This window comes from Egretta garzetta, unplaced genomic scaffold (assembly GCF_000687185.1).
Source record: "Egretta garzetta isolate BGI_Z169 unplaced genomic scaffold, ASM68718v1 scaffold204, whole genome shotgun sequence".
Classification (NCBI taxonomy): domain Eukaryota; kingdom Metazoa; phylum Chordata; class Aves; order Pelecaniformes; family Ardeidae; genus Egretta; species Egretta garzetta.
In genome coordinates this window covers 701,607-715,662 of record NW_009259424.1, presented here as the reverse complement: position 1 = coordinate 715,662, position 14,056 = coordinate 701,607, and the positions used below count along the sequence as shown (strand labels likewise).

Below are 14,056 nucleotides of genomic sequence, written 5' to 3'. Positions count from 1 at the left end.
CTCCAAGCGTGTGGTGAAGCCGTCCTCCGCCGTAAGCAGCGATGTGACGTCCCTGGCAGCCCAGAGCGCATCTGGTAACGAGGCTGCTGGAGAGCAGGACAGCGACGCGGAGGTAGTAACGCTCTGCCAGCGGAGCCTTTGTCTTGCCCAATTAAAGTCTCACTGGTGACGAGTGGGCTTAGTAACCCATACTGGGTGTTGTGTGGAGAGTTGAGGTGTGAGGGCTGTAGGAGCGTTAGGCTGCTGTCGTAGGCAGCGGTTGCCACTGTTCCCCTTGGATTTATGGCATCTGGGAGCGCCCGGCACCGTGCCCGTTGACACCCAAGCTGCAGGCGGTTGAGTGAAGCACAGCAGTACGTGCCCCAACACGTGGCAGCCGTCTCTCCTTCTTGTGCTTTCCCCCCTCGTGGTAAATGCCAAGCCATTTGGACTAGCTTATCCTGCAGTGGAGGACGCTAGCTTGCAAGCAGCAGTTTCTGTGGCAACTTGTTTTGTGTCCTGCAGCGCAAGGGTTTGCCCCTTGCTGCACAGGCAGTCACCGTCCCAGAAATGTGCATTGCTTTCTGCTTTGACAGCACTTTCTCTCCTGGCAGGCACTACGAAGAAGTATTTGGCAAGGTGTCCTGTAAGGGAAATCCTCATTAATCCCTGCTTCTGGAGTTCTTCCTGTTCAGATTTCGCTCTTGGCCTCACACACACACACACGTGTGAGAGGGCCCCGCTGCTTGCCTTCCCCTCTATTGGGCCTTCTGCGGGTAGTTTTCTTTCTTGTATTTAAGCTGGGAATATGGATCAAGAGAGTGGTTTTTGTACATTGGGTGTGATGATGTGATCTCTTGGATCTTTGAGGTAGAAGCTAAAAAGTGATTTTTAAGTAAGTAGCTAACCGTGTGCAAAGTTAAACTTTTTGCGTGGTGTACTGAGTAGGTGTGATTTAGAGGGAAACTCGTGCTTCACACAGTGAGCTGTGACATCGGATATGTTTTGCTGTGAAAAACAATTCTCTGATGATTTCAGTGGATTCCAGTTAAGATTTTTAACAAGTAGTTTCCCTTTCCTGACTTGCCAAGCATACGTGCACAATGTGGTAAGATCACACAGAATGGGCGGTTGTTCCCTTTCATTTGCCATGGGTCTTAAAAGGTGGTGCAGGTATACGTGAACTAGGGATGAGATAGCAGTAGTAGTGGTTTTGAACAAGTTGTTGCAGGTAAAAAGAGCAAGAAGACCTTTGACAGGAAGTCTTTACTTAAAACTGATGTAAAAACAGGATTCACTTGTAGGAATTCTGTCACACTAACTGCCTGTTCCAGTGTGTCTTCTAATACAGGGTGGCTGGGTTTAAGTTTTCCACTTTATGCTGTGATGACATTTTTGTTTGTGAAGTACCTGCATCACAAGGGTTTTCTTTCTCTGTAAACAGAAAGGAGGCAGCTGGTAAAACTGCTGTGATAAAGTAAATGCACAGCTTTTTTGTGTGCCTATGTGGGGTGTGTTATTTGCTCATCTCTTAGTGGTAATAAGTTTTTTGTTTGTTTGTTTTTCTTTTATCCTGTTAGGAGCTGACAGAAGAAGCAAGAGAAGGCGCCTTCTCCAATTTTCCTCTCTCCCAAAACACCATCGACCTTCTCAAAGGTTAGTTAATGTGGCAAAAGAAGTTTCTGTAAATGTTTTTCCAGAACTGCGCTCTGTTGCCCATGCAAGCAGAGACAGAAGCCAAGGGTAAATTGTCCTGAATCATCTTACATGTGTCATGGAGTAAGAACACGCACAGGAGAGGTCACTGTAGAGTCAAAGAATCTACTGTTGTTAGTAGGAACAGAGTTTCTGTTTTGTTCCATTTCAAGTTAGATCATTTTAAGGCGAGTTTATTCTTCCATGGTGTGGTTATTCCTACAAATATGTTCTAGAGATGGTGTTTTTCTTCTCACCAGCATCATTTTACTTACTGTGTATCTGTATTTTAATTCCACTGTCTGCTGTCTACCATATCACTTCTTAAATAAGTGTAATGGTGTTTCCTATATGATGATTATTTGGCTCCTGTGAACAGATTGTATCTGATTATTCTCACACTCTGGGCATTTTAATCTCTCTTCTAGATTAGTTTTATTGCGGATGTAACCACTAGAGAGTTCTTCTTCTCTGTGTTGGGAAACTGTGAGATTCTTATTTCCCAGACAAAATTCTCCTAGTTGCTTTACATTTTCCTTCCTTGGAAGTTTCTCTGGGATGGATTGTTTCGCCTCCACTGTGCAAAATCTCTTAGACTATCTTAAACACCCTCACCTCCTCCCCTGCATTCAAAACCAAGCTAGCACAAAATCTTGGGCTGTATCAAAAAACCCATGTTGTGCGTTTTTTCTTTTCTTCTTTCCTTCTGGTTGTCTTACACCAGACACCCTAAGGAAGGCTTTATTTCATTGTGAATACTCAGCTGTGTGTTTAAGGGGGAATCATTTTTGATCTAGAGTAGTAGAGAAAACATAGGTGTGTATTTCTTCTAACTTGCACCTTCTGTTGTCTACAGGATTTGATGTGATGTGCCCTATGTATTTGGGCTAGTTAAATATGAAGGCTTCTGATTGTTTGTTCAGCTTGAAGTAGAATCAGCACCTTTTAATGAAACCTCTTTGGATTATTTTACAGCTCGAGGTGTAAAATACCTGTTCCCTGTGCAAGTGAAGACTTTTCAGCCCATATATGACGGCAAAGACCTAATTGCTCAAGCTCGAACAGGAACCGGGAAAACCTTTTCTTTTGCTATTCCGCTGACTGAAAAACTTCAGAGTGTCTCGCAAGATGGGAGAAGAGCACGTTCACCAAAAGTAATTTGCCACTTAAGGGTTACACCAAAACCTTAGAATATGGCAGTTTTCAAAAGCGATTATGTAATTGCTTTGGGGACTTTTTTGGAACTTCTTTCTCCTTTATTGGTGTTTGTAATACTGAACACTTTCCTCAGATCAGGAGCTACAATGTGACAGAGGTTTTGCAGCATCACAGCGATAACATGTTTCACTTTTAGGGTTCCTTGTGACCTTATTTGGGAGACTGCTGTCAGGTCATTAGCGTGCAGGGTTGAATCCCCTGCCTCTTCTCAGGTAGTGGTTGAGTCAGCTGGACTTGTCCCCCTTCACTTGAGGTTATTTCTCACTATAAATTCCATGATGATAACAACTGAAGGCTTTGGGGTTTTTATCTTTCCCTTGTGTCTGGAGACTGGACTTGGCTGCAGGTGGTGTTTACGTTTCTACTTAAGCATGAGATGGAATTGGTAAACAGATACATATCATCAGATACCATATTCCCACGCAAATGGAGCGTATATGTTTATCATTAGGCTGAAAAACTGTTACAGTCTGCAGATTTGTTGCCTATTTCATCCTTCTGTTAGCTTCAAAAGTAACAAGAGTTTTAAAAATCTTATTGTCTGAAAGATTTCTAGAGAAGAATTCAGCTCTTTGTTTTATCATTTTGTTCTTAAAATGGAGGGAGGAAGGATAGATACTGGAGGAAGGCAGGTAGGTGGAGAAGGAGGATATATGGCTATAGCACATCATGCTATTTATCTTTTAAGATCTTACCTCTCCGAATTGTTCAGTGACTGTTCCTGTACTTTAATGCTGAACTGCACAGTCCTTAGTAATGTTACTGAAGTGTCTATTTTATCTGGCATTAACTTAAGAAAAAAAGTATCACCGTTCTACATCTTGGTTATCTTGTAATGCTTTACCTTGCTTCCTCTTGCTGGCTATGAGGCTGTAATGTGCAGGCTCCAGGTGGCAGGAAATATTTCTGGGATGGTGGGGAGCTGTGGGCACTTCTGCAACAATGTAAAATAAGAACGGGAGTATGAGATGTTAGATGTGAAGTAAACCCTTTTCTCCTAGCACCCTCTCCCAAGCACAGCTGCATTTTTGTCTCTTTTTCACTCCCTCCAGGTTCTCGTTCTTGTTCCAACCAGGGAACTGGCCACTCAAGTCGCCAAAGACTTCAAGAATCTCACCAGGAAACTGTCAGTGGCTTGTTTTTATGGAGGAACTCCGTATAAAGCGCAGCGTAAGTAAACACTAAGGAATTATAGCTGGATTGGAGTTGACTTTCTCCAAATGCATTCCATGAATATAACTGGCGTTTTTCCCTCTGAGAGTTTCACTACAGTCAGGAACCATGACATTGCTTTCAAAGGAATCATACAGCCTGGGTTGAATTATTTTACTTCCAGTAAATCTTTATGTAAAAGGTGGGTTGTATGTCTGCAAAGTGACTAGTCCTTTTAGTTTCTTATTTATTGCGTGTTTGTGCATTTTTTGTGCAGGCATATACTGGGACTAGATGACCCTACAAGGAAAAGAGAGAACTGTGTATGTGCGCTTAGCTCTGTCTCCAGAAGTAGCTGTGAAAAATAATGTTTGTGCAGGCATATACTGGGACTAGATGACCCTCCAAGGAAAAGAGAGAACTGTGTATGTGTCTCCAGAAGTAGCTGTGAAAAATAATTTAGCTGAAAAATGAAAGTGTTTTTCTGTGATAAAGCTCTGGAGGTTTCTAATGCCAGCTCATTGCTGCTTGGAAATTGGCATATCTCACTGTAACTTTGCTTGGGGTTTAGCTGGTATTCCTGACACAGCAACTTGGCCACCGTTAAGCTTACTTGTTTGTTACTGGGACTGGGTGTAGTGTTTTATTCAGAGACTAAAGTGAAGGGCAGGAGTTACTGTGTTCTAAAATTAGAAGCATTGTTGTGTACTGATAGCTTTTTTTACCTTGTTGCCTCTTAGCATTCTGACACTGTCCTTGTTTTTCTGTCTTCCAGTTGATCTCCTTAAAAGTGGCATCGATATTCTAGTGGGAACTCCTGGACGGATCAAAGACCACATTCAGAACAGCAAGCTGGAACTTTCCAGTGTGAAGCACGTTGTTTTGGATGAAGTTGATCACATGTTAGACATGGGCTTTGCTGAACAAGTGGAAGAAATCTTAGGATTTGCTTATAAAAAAGGTAAATTCTGACATCAGGGGAAGAATAGAGGACAATGTAGAAAACACAATTATGCTACTTTGAAAACTGCTGGTGCACCCTCAGCTTGAATCCTTTGTGTGATGCATGTGTTGGACCTCAGAGAAAAGGGTAAGGTAGAGTTGGAAGAGGTTCAAAGCAAAGTGACAGGTGGTTGAAGGGCTGTAGTGGCATCTCTGGGATGGGAGGAAAAAAAAAAGGCAAACCCTCAAAAAACCCAACCCAACGCCCTAAGCCCTGATGTTCTTCATCCTGAGAGAGATGACGTGAGTATAGGGTTAGGGTTATGATGTGTCCGTATACTTGTCATCACACCAAGTTAACCACTAGGGAATATTTGCTCTTTTCTGATGTAATGGGCGTTCAGCGAAGCCACCAGGTAGCAGGTACAGAGCGAGAGGAGGTTATTTTAATAGTGTGAAATTCCTTGCCACATAGTACTAATTTTGAAAAGTGACTTGAATTATTGGAAGTAGAAATATCAAGGATTACTAAAAGCAAGGGTATCACTTCTGGCTCTGGAAGCCACAAAAAGCTGGTTGCTGGTGGTGTTTCTTCACATCTTTGTTAACTGCACTTGACTATACTTGGAGAGAGTATATGAGCTTCATGGATCTTAGGTTTGACCCACTACAGCCACTCATTTTTACTTGACTGTTACATTCTCCCCATTTCTGTGGTGTTGGTCTTTGTCCTGACAGCCAAAAAGTACAGATAATCTTCTAAAAAAGGAAATCTGTAGAGGGTTTGGAAGAGTTGTTATCATTATTCAAGTGTAAAAGTTGTCTTCATAACTGGAAAATAAATTGCAGGGAATAATAGCGTTCTTTTGCAATGTGTATTTCTTTCTGTCTGATCCTGTGGAGCTATGAAGGTAGATTAAACTTTTTCAAGGTACTGTTTGTTAACTGTTCTTACCTGGGGTAATCTATCTAGTTACATAATTCTTTCCCCCCCCAGTCTGCAGCGTGTCCTTTTTAGCTTGCCTTTTTTCTTTGCACGGAGCCATACTGCTCACAGCTAGTTAGTACTAGAATACCAGGCAAGGGAGAGACTGAGACGAGGTTTTTTTGGGTATGTGGGAGGACTTCAGGCACAGTCTAAACCATTTTTAGCAGATGGTCTAGAAATTTCTTCTCAGGCAGGATGAAGGATTCAGTTTGGTCCAGTTAAAATGACTGTAATTTTGCCTTTGGTGTCTAAAGGGTATTAAAAATGTTTTCATTGCTTCTATGTTTTCTTCTTGTAGCTGACTTACTGCACATATAAAGCTCTGAATTTCAGAGTGACTCTTGCTTTTTTTTATCAGTTCTCAAGTTTCAGGGTCTGTTGTGATGACTGAAATTGGTGGCCTTTCCTTCCAGGTTCCGAGAACAACCCCCAGACACTGCTGTTTTCTGCTACTTGTCCACGATGGGTATATGACGTAGCAAAAAAATACATGAAAGATGAATATGAACAGATTGACCTGATTGGAAAGAAAACTCAAAGGACTGCCATGACTGTGGAAGTGAGTGATTCTGCAGCAGAAAAGTGCAGGTCCTGAGAGCATGTGGCCTGGATGAGATGGGTTCTGCATTGACTTTGCAAATGGGGGTGTGAATGACTTTTCACACAATTGACATGCAGATGTTTTAAGGAAAGCTTTTCTATGGGACAGTAGTTTGCAAGCTTTAAAAAAAAAAAAATCTTTCTGTGTTCATTTTATCTGTCCTGTGAGTGGCTTAGATTTAACATAGATACTTACCGTGTTTCTTTCCCAAACAGCACTTGGCCATACAGTGTCGCTCATCTCAGAGAGCAGGAGTTCTTGGGGATATCATTCAAGTCTACAGTGGCAGCCACGGGCGGACCATTGTCTTTTGTGAGACCAAAAAGGAAGCAAATGAACTGGCTATGAATGCTTCGCTCAAACAGGTACGGGGTTCTGAACGGAGAGCAGCAGTTACGGATATTCAGAGGTTGAATGCCCCGAAATAAATATGAGGTTGCAACTGTGTGTGGATGAAGTTGTTTCTGTGGGTGGTTTTAAGACTTATGAAAGCTGCTTTGAAAAGCAGAGCTTTGCAATTAAAATACGGTTTTGGCTGTGATTACGAATTTATTTCTTAGGCTTTAAAATCATGTAGGACTGGGTCAATGGAAAATACGCAGCTTATGCTGAATAACCAGGAGATAGTAATAATGATAATAAAGGGGAGTTAGTACAGTGCACATACCATCTCATGTTAGTGTGCTCTTTGGATTCCCATCTCTTTAACGGCTTTTATTTTTTGAACAGCCAGTGTTCAGGAAAATCCATTAATATGGTGGAGCAGAATGTCCTGTTGTCCTTGCAAGGTCATTTAATAGTTTGTTCAGACTTCAGGTGATATATTGAGCAGGTTTCTGTGCTTGCTTGAGCTAGCACCCTTTATTTGAGAGTGGGGAAAGCTGCTGGATTTTTTTCAGAGAAAATCCTGTTTGATACTAAATACTAACTTAGGGCGAAAGAGCAGTGGTGGGAATACATGGTTTGCCTGGTATTTGATAAATGTCATATACCATTCACGCTAAAATCTTGCAGCAACAGTTTATGTCTGTTGGCACTACTGCTTTCACGGTAAATCCAGTGACACTGTTCTTGTGTCAGCCTGTGATGCCTTCTCTTATGCTAGCAAGTTCTGCTTTAGCATGTTACTCATTTGAATACAGAGCTTGAGACTATATTCTTTTCTCCTTGTCAAACACTTGGTCTGTCTCTTGTCCCATTAAACTTGGAGGTTGTTCAGATCACCTGTAGGGTTTGGGAATGCCCTGAAAACCTCACTTCGGCTCCTGCGTGCTTTGGGATGGCTTCCCAGGAAAGGGAGCAATGTCTGCTAGCTCTCTTGACAAGCATTGCTTGAGTAAAGTTGCTTCCATTTGTTCCAGTGGAAGTGAAAGCTGAGGTGGGCCCTTCTTGGCATGGCAGGCTGCAAATTGTACGGTCTGCAAATTGTACAGTCTGCTGTTGGTATGCTACAAAAAATAATGTTAAAATTAAATGTAAAACTACTGCTTATGAATATTATTGTCTCAGAGAAGGATCAAACCGCAAAGTAGGTTGCTTTCTATTCTTTTGGTATCAGCTGTGTAATTATTTTCTGTTGCTCTGCACAATGTTTTGGGTTTCGTAATTAAATGGCTTTAGATACTGCAGGCTAGATTCCCCTGTTTAATGATGTCTTACTGGTTTGTTTCACTGCAGGATGCCCAGTCGTTGCATGGTGACATTCCACAGAAACAGAGAGAAATTACATTAAAAGGCTTTAGAAATGGTGTGTTTGAAGTTCTGATTGCGACAAATGTAGCTGCCCGTGGTTTGGATATTCCTGAGGTTGACCTTGTTATACAGTGTTCACCACCAAAAGTAAGTGATTAGGGGGAAACTAAAATTGTCGTTTATTTTTTTTTTTTTGTGGCAGAACAGTGGGTTATTCCTTTGTTTCACCAGAAGTGCATTCTGATTCACAAATGAAATGCATTTTTTTAAAATGTAGGCCTAGAATTTTCTAGTTAAGCTTTTATATTTTGAGCTTTGAGTAAAGTAAAAGTGATGGGTTTTGGTTACTCTGAAAAGGTCTGAGATAGCTTGTGACATTGTTTCAGCATTTCTGAATCCCTTCTGAAGGCTGTTGAGTTTCATAACAATTCTGAAATATTCCTGCTGCCTTTTTCTTCTTTTGAAACTCCAGTGGATCTTTTTATTTTAAAAAAACATAGGTCACTAGTGTTTGTTAAACCTGAAGCAGCATACCTTGGGCAGGGTAACATATGCAAACCAGAGTGGTTTGTGTGTGGTTACAAGTTCAGGTATAGAGAAATAATACATCACTCCTTATGCTTCTGAATTAGAATTTAGCTTGCATTTTCTCTCTCACCATGTATAAATATCAACAGTTTAAATGACACAAGGTTTTCTCATGTTAATCTGAATTTCTGAAGGATGTTGATTCCTACATCCATCGTTCTGGACGTACGGGTCGAGCTGGCCGGACTGGGATCTGCATTTGTTTATTTCAAAGAAGAGAAGAAGACCTTCTGAAACAAGTTGAGCACAAAGCGGTGAGTTGTACCTCAGACCTCTATTTCATGAAATGATTCAGCTCCTAAAAGGACTCTGCCACTCTTAGACTTTGTAACCAAGGGCTGCTTGTGAGTCTGGTACAGGACTCATGTCCCATAGACTAGTAGGCCTAAAATGTTGGTATCTAGTAGTTTTTCTGAAGCTTTTGTGTCAGCCTGTTCTAATGTCTCATGAGTTTTCCCGTGTTGGCAGTACACCTGATGTCAGCAGGCAGACTGTGACATGGAGGAGACCATGCCTTGCATTACAATCTGCATGTAAATTGGTGTCAAGTAGCTCCAGATTAAACAAAGGCGGCAATTTAAAAGCTTTATTCTAGCTTTAGAAATAACTTATGTTAAGTAAAGACTATGTTGATGTTCTAAACAGTAACTGGAGGTCTCAATAATGTAGGTAGGGCTGAGTTGTAGAGTGCTGAAAATACCTTTAACTGTAATTTGTTTTCTTGATTTCAGGGAATTACATTTAAGCGTGTAGGCGTTCCCTCTGCTACAGATGTAATTAAAGCTTCAAGTAATGATGCCAAAAAGTAAGTTTATTTGCCTGTTCTTAAAAAGATGTCTAGAGATGTTATCAACAGCGATGCTGTTAATGCAGAACTTTGAGGGAACAGACCTGTACGTGAGCATGTCATTGCCTATGTTGTAAAAGTCAGCTGCTTTGCACGTAGACACTGACTTGTTTTCATGACATGGTATCAGTAAACCTCTCTGTGCTTGAACATGCACATTTTCATACAACATAATGTTCTCCCAAGTTCTTGCAAAAATTAACCTTCGTTTATATCATCAGAAATCAATAGCAGAACAGGGAATTCACTGTCATGAGGGGAAACTGACTTTGTCCGCGCTGATGGTACGATGTAGCGCTGTGTCAAGAGCAGTACTTGGTATGATGAGGAATTACTCTGCAGTAGTGAGGGTGTTGTAGCCCCATCCTGTGCTTCTTTGTATTGGTTTGTTCTCAAGGGTTGTGTTTTTTATTCCATGCAGCTCTGTTTACAACTGCTGCCCCATTGGTGGAAAATGCATTGACGGAGTTTATTATAATTAGCGAGGATTAGACCAGTGTAAAGGAGATCATGGGCACGGTGTTGGGTTTATTGCATCCTGAAAATGGTGGGAGGTGCTGATGTACCAAAATTAGCATTAGAGGAGTAGCTGTTCTCAGCTTCCCACCTTGTTTCCACTGCCTCTCCCAGAAATAAGCAATTTAATCAGCTTGCACTGAGAGCAAGAAATGCCTTGCCCCAGCTCAGCAGTGGCATTGTAGTGGTTTGCTTCCTTGTGAAGTAAAAGCAAGGGATTCTTGGGTTTGCTGGCATCGCTTTCTTGTGGATTCTTGGGTATGGCCCTAAGTATGCTGATATTTTAGAGCCTTCCCTTGATGTTTTTATCAGTGCCCCAAACACGCCAGGTTGTACGTCCTCAATTTTGAACACATCTTTCAAGAGGCTTGGCTTAATGAACAGAGAAAGTGGGGATTCAGCATCCAGAAGGTGTTGAGTTAAATGAGTGGTAGTGAAGCACGAGCATGGTAACCAAGGCTTTTAGAGATGATTCGTTAATCTTGAAAGCCGTCTGAAGTCTGTGTCTTAACCATGTCTGCACTTCACGCTGGCCTTTGCTGATCTCTTAAACTTTTTGTTGTCTCCTCGTAGGTTGTTGGAGGCCATTCCTCCTTCTGCAGTAGACTACTTCAGAAAATCTGCTGAAGAGCTCATAGATGAAAAAGGGGCGGTTGCTGCCCTGGCTGCAGCTCTAGCCCATATTTCTGGGGCATCTTACATACAGCAGCGCTCCTTGCTCAACTCAACGGCGGTAAATAACATTATACCCGTGTTAACAAGAATGGATAAATTAATTGCTTGCATCCAATCCAGGTGCGGCATCTTCTTCTCAGGCTCTATCAATAGGGATTCTGAATAGCTGTTATCCCCAGCGTCTGGTTTGTTGCTCGTTTCTTAATTGAAAAAAGCTCTTACTTGACACTCTGCAAGAAACCAGAGAAACTCAGAATCAGTAAATTTTCTTGTAATGTGAGTTAAAAGGATTTCTCCAGAGATATAAGTGAGAGAAAACTTTGATGCTCTAAAGAGAGTTGAGTGACATTTTACAAGCTGATAGATTGGTTCATGCTATTGTAGTTTCCCCTTCACAGGAAACTTTCACATTTCTGTAACGTTTCTTGTAAGTCTAGCATGTGATTGCCTGATTTCAAAGAGATCTTGATAGAAGGAAAGTACAACCCTTCCTTTTTCTGATGCATTTAGGGAGAACTTGGTCCAGTTTATTGTGTGGTAACACAGGTTTGGAAATAGCATGTGACTGGACTGCGCTTTTGTCAGTTTGGGGGGTTTGTTACCCCTTTTCTAGTGGTAACTTTCTGTACGTATTAAATAAATGTGTCTCTGCTTCTGTCTAACGTACAGAAATGCTATTGGCCTTTATCAATGGGCAATCCTAGGTTATATGGATGCCTTCAGCTTCTTAGGAGGCTTTTAGTTGCTTCACTTTTGGGAAGCTGATTTCTTAGGATTAAATACTACATGGCAGTAACAAGTTACTGCATAGTTCATTAGTTAGTGAGTTACAGGCTCTCCAACCAAGTTTAGTCTTGTAAATGTTTTTCTCTTTTTGCTCCTGGAGGGCTTTGTGACCATGGTGTTAAAGTGTTCGATAGAAATGCGTACCATGAGCTATGCCTGGCGAGGACTAAAAGAACAGCTTGGTGAGGAAGTGGATGCCAAAGTATCTGCGATGCGTTTCCTCAAGGGGAAGACGGTAAGATGGCCCAACCTTGGGGAAGAAGGCGGGGGGGGTGTGTGTGTATGGCCAGTTTTTGCGGTGATTGAGGCAGGAGTTCTGAAGTACCAGTATACAAATTTGGGTAACGCACTCTATCCCTACTCGATCTCCTTTCCTAGAAAATGGTAACCTATCACGAGGCCCCCTGTAACTGCTGTCTATGTAGACACTATTAAAAAAATCAAACCCAAAACCTTACAGCTAGTGAAGTATTTTAAAAGACAATTATCTGAATGGAGACATTGCTCCTAAGTGATAATGCAGGGATTCCCTCCTCATAAAAAAAAAAAAAAGCATTAAAAATACTTTTTATTATTAATAGTAGTAGTATAATGCAGGGATTCCCTCCTCATAAAAAAAAAAAGCATTAAAAATACTTTTTATTAGTAGTAGTAGTAGTGGGAGTGGTGGTTGTGACCTTTATTCTTTCACTGTAAACTTGGGCTAACACTATATACCCCACTGCATTGAAGAGGCAGCTGTAGAGCAGGGCAGTGACTGCCTGCCCTGATCGGTACAGTATTCACCTGACTGTCAGCCTGGCTCTGGACATTTGTCTCCTGTGCAAGCGTGTTCTCGGAGAGCTTGTGGTGCCAGGTGACGCCTGTCTTACTTTCAAAGAGATAGGCTGCTTGCAGGCAATGCTGCTGTCAGCACAGAGCATTTGAATCTGCATTTTGTTTTGAGCTTTTGTGTTTTCACTGTTCCTTTTCTTCAGCTTATAAAAAGCTTCCCCCAAAAGACCATGCTTTCTACCGTTTCTGGTTTCTACGGTTATCGTATATGAGCAGTTGCAGGTGCTGCCTGTCTGGAGTTGTGAGTCTCTGTTCTTGAATATATCTTCGGAAAGCAAATACTGTTTTTTTTTCTCTCCAGGGGGTGTGCTTTGATATCCCTGTTGACGAACTGAGTAATGTACAGGTATGTATTTTAGCCAGGATTGGCTTTGGAACCTGGTGGTTTGGAATTTGGTGATTGCCATGTATAGGATTGAGTTACAGGCTGGTTTGGGAGGATAAGGTTTGTATTTTAATAAGGATGCTGCGTAGACAGCACAGTCAGTAGAAAGAGCACAGCACAGTCATTACAAAATACCCTGTCCTGCCTCTCATTTCAGTTCTCAGTATGTAACCTGATTTTATTAAACACAATCCTTCTTTGGCTACTGTGGGGTTTGACTTTTCCAGTGTATTTGAGAGTTAACCAGATTTCTGCCGACTTCACTTCCTCTTGCCCCTTTGTGATGGCTTATCCTTTCTCACGGGACTTTGAGTTGTCTCCCAGGAGGGATCTGCCAACCTCTTTTGGTGAGGGTGGGATTTGTCTGGAAATGCCTGTGCCTTCAGTGTTGCTTTTACTGATAACAGGGTACCTTGGACTCGCCCACAGGCACATAAAGTCTCGTTATTTTGGTCTTGTTTCAGGAACAGTGGAGGGACACCAGGCGTTGGCAGCTGTCAGTGGCAAAAGAATTGCCAGAGCTGGAAGAGTACCCCCAGGAGGCAGGACGAGGGTTCTCCAGGTTCGGAAATGGGAAGCAAGGTGACGGTGGCTTCAAGAGAAACAACTGGTTTAAGAATGGAAAGCAGGGACATGATTTTAACAGGTCACTTGATTAACTCCTGGTACAGATACGGGACTGAGATGATTTTTATCAAAAAGTAAAAGCCTGTTAGATGTTCCTCTTTGTCTTTCTTCCTTGATAAAGAAGCCTGTCTTAGGAAGATGGCTAAAAATGGTGGTTCCTGAAAGGACTGGGTTTTTTGGAAGATTTTTCTCTTTGCCCAGCAAAGCAGCTGCTGCCGCTTCTTGCCACGAAGGCCCTATGGGTCTCAAGGGCTGAGCATTTCACCCGAAACTTGGCGCTGTGGGTGATCCAGTGCACTTCCGAACATGCAGTTACGGCCCCCTGCCTGGTCAGCAGCCCTCCTGCGAAAAATCTAGTTCTAAAAAATTTTTTTTTCAGAAAAATTTGAGGTCAAGCCCCCTCAGCGTACCCTTCCTGGAGAGCGTCCCAGGGGCGCGGGGGCTCCCGCTTGCCCGGTCGCCCTCTGCTGGTTCTGCACGCTTGGCACCGTTTGCCCTGCGGGGAGAACCGCTCAGGCTGTGAAACGGCGG

General features: G+C 42.2%; 1 protein-coding gene across 1 annotated transcript; it reads left to right on the top strand.

The window, feature by feature from the left end:
• Position 1: 1 nt before the first annotated feature.
• On the top strand, positions 2-13,919 carry LOC104124608 (nucleolar RNA helicase 2; the record flags this gene model as incomplete). Its single annotated transcript, XM_035892550.1, has 14 exons — positions 2-112; positions 1,560-1,635; positions 2,650-2,828; positions 3,945-4,062; positions 4,820-5,005; positions 6,388-6,533; positions 6,791-6,940; positions 8,253-8,414; positions 8,990-9,109; positions 9,587-9,660; positions 10,792-10,951; positions 11,780-11,914; positions 12,815-12,859; positions 13,363-13,919. Coding segments are annotated over 14 exons (1,857 nt in total), but the record flags the coding sequence as incomplete, so codon positions are not given.
• Between the last annotated feature and the right edge of the window lie 137 nt (positions 13,920-14,056).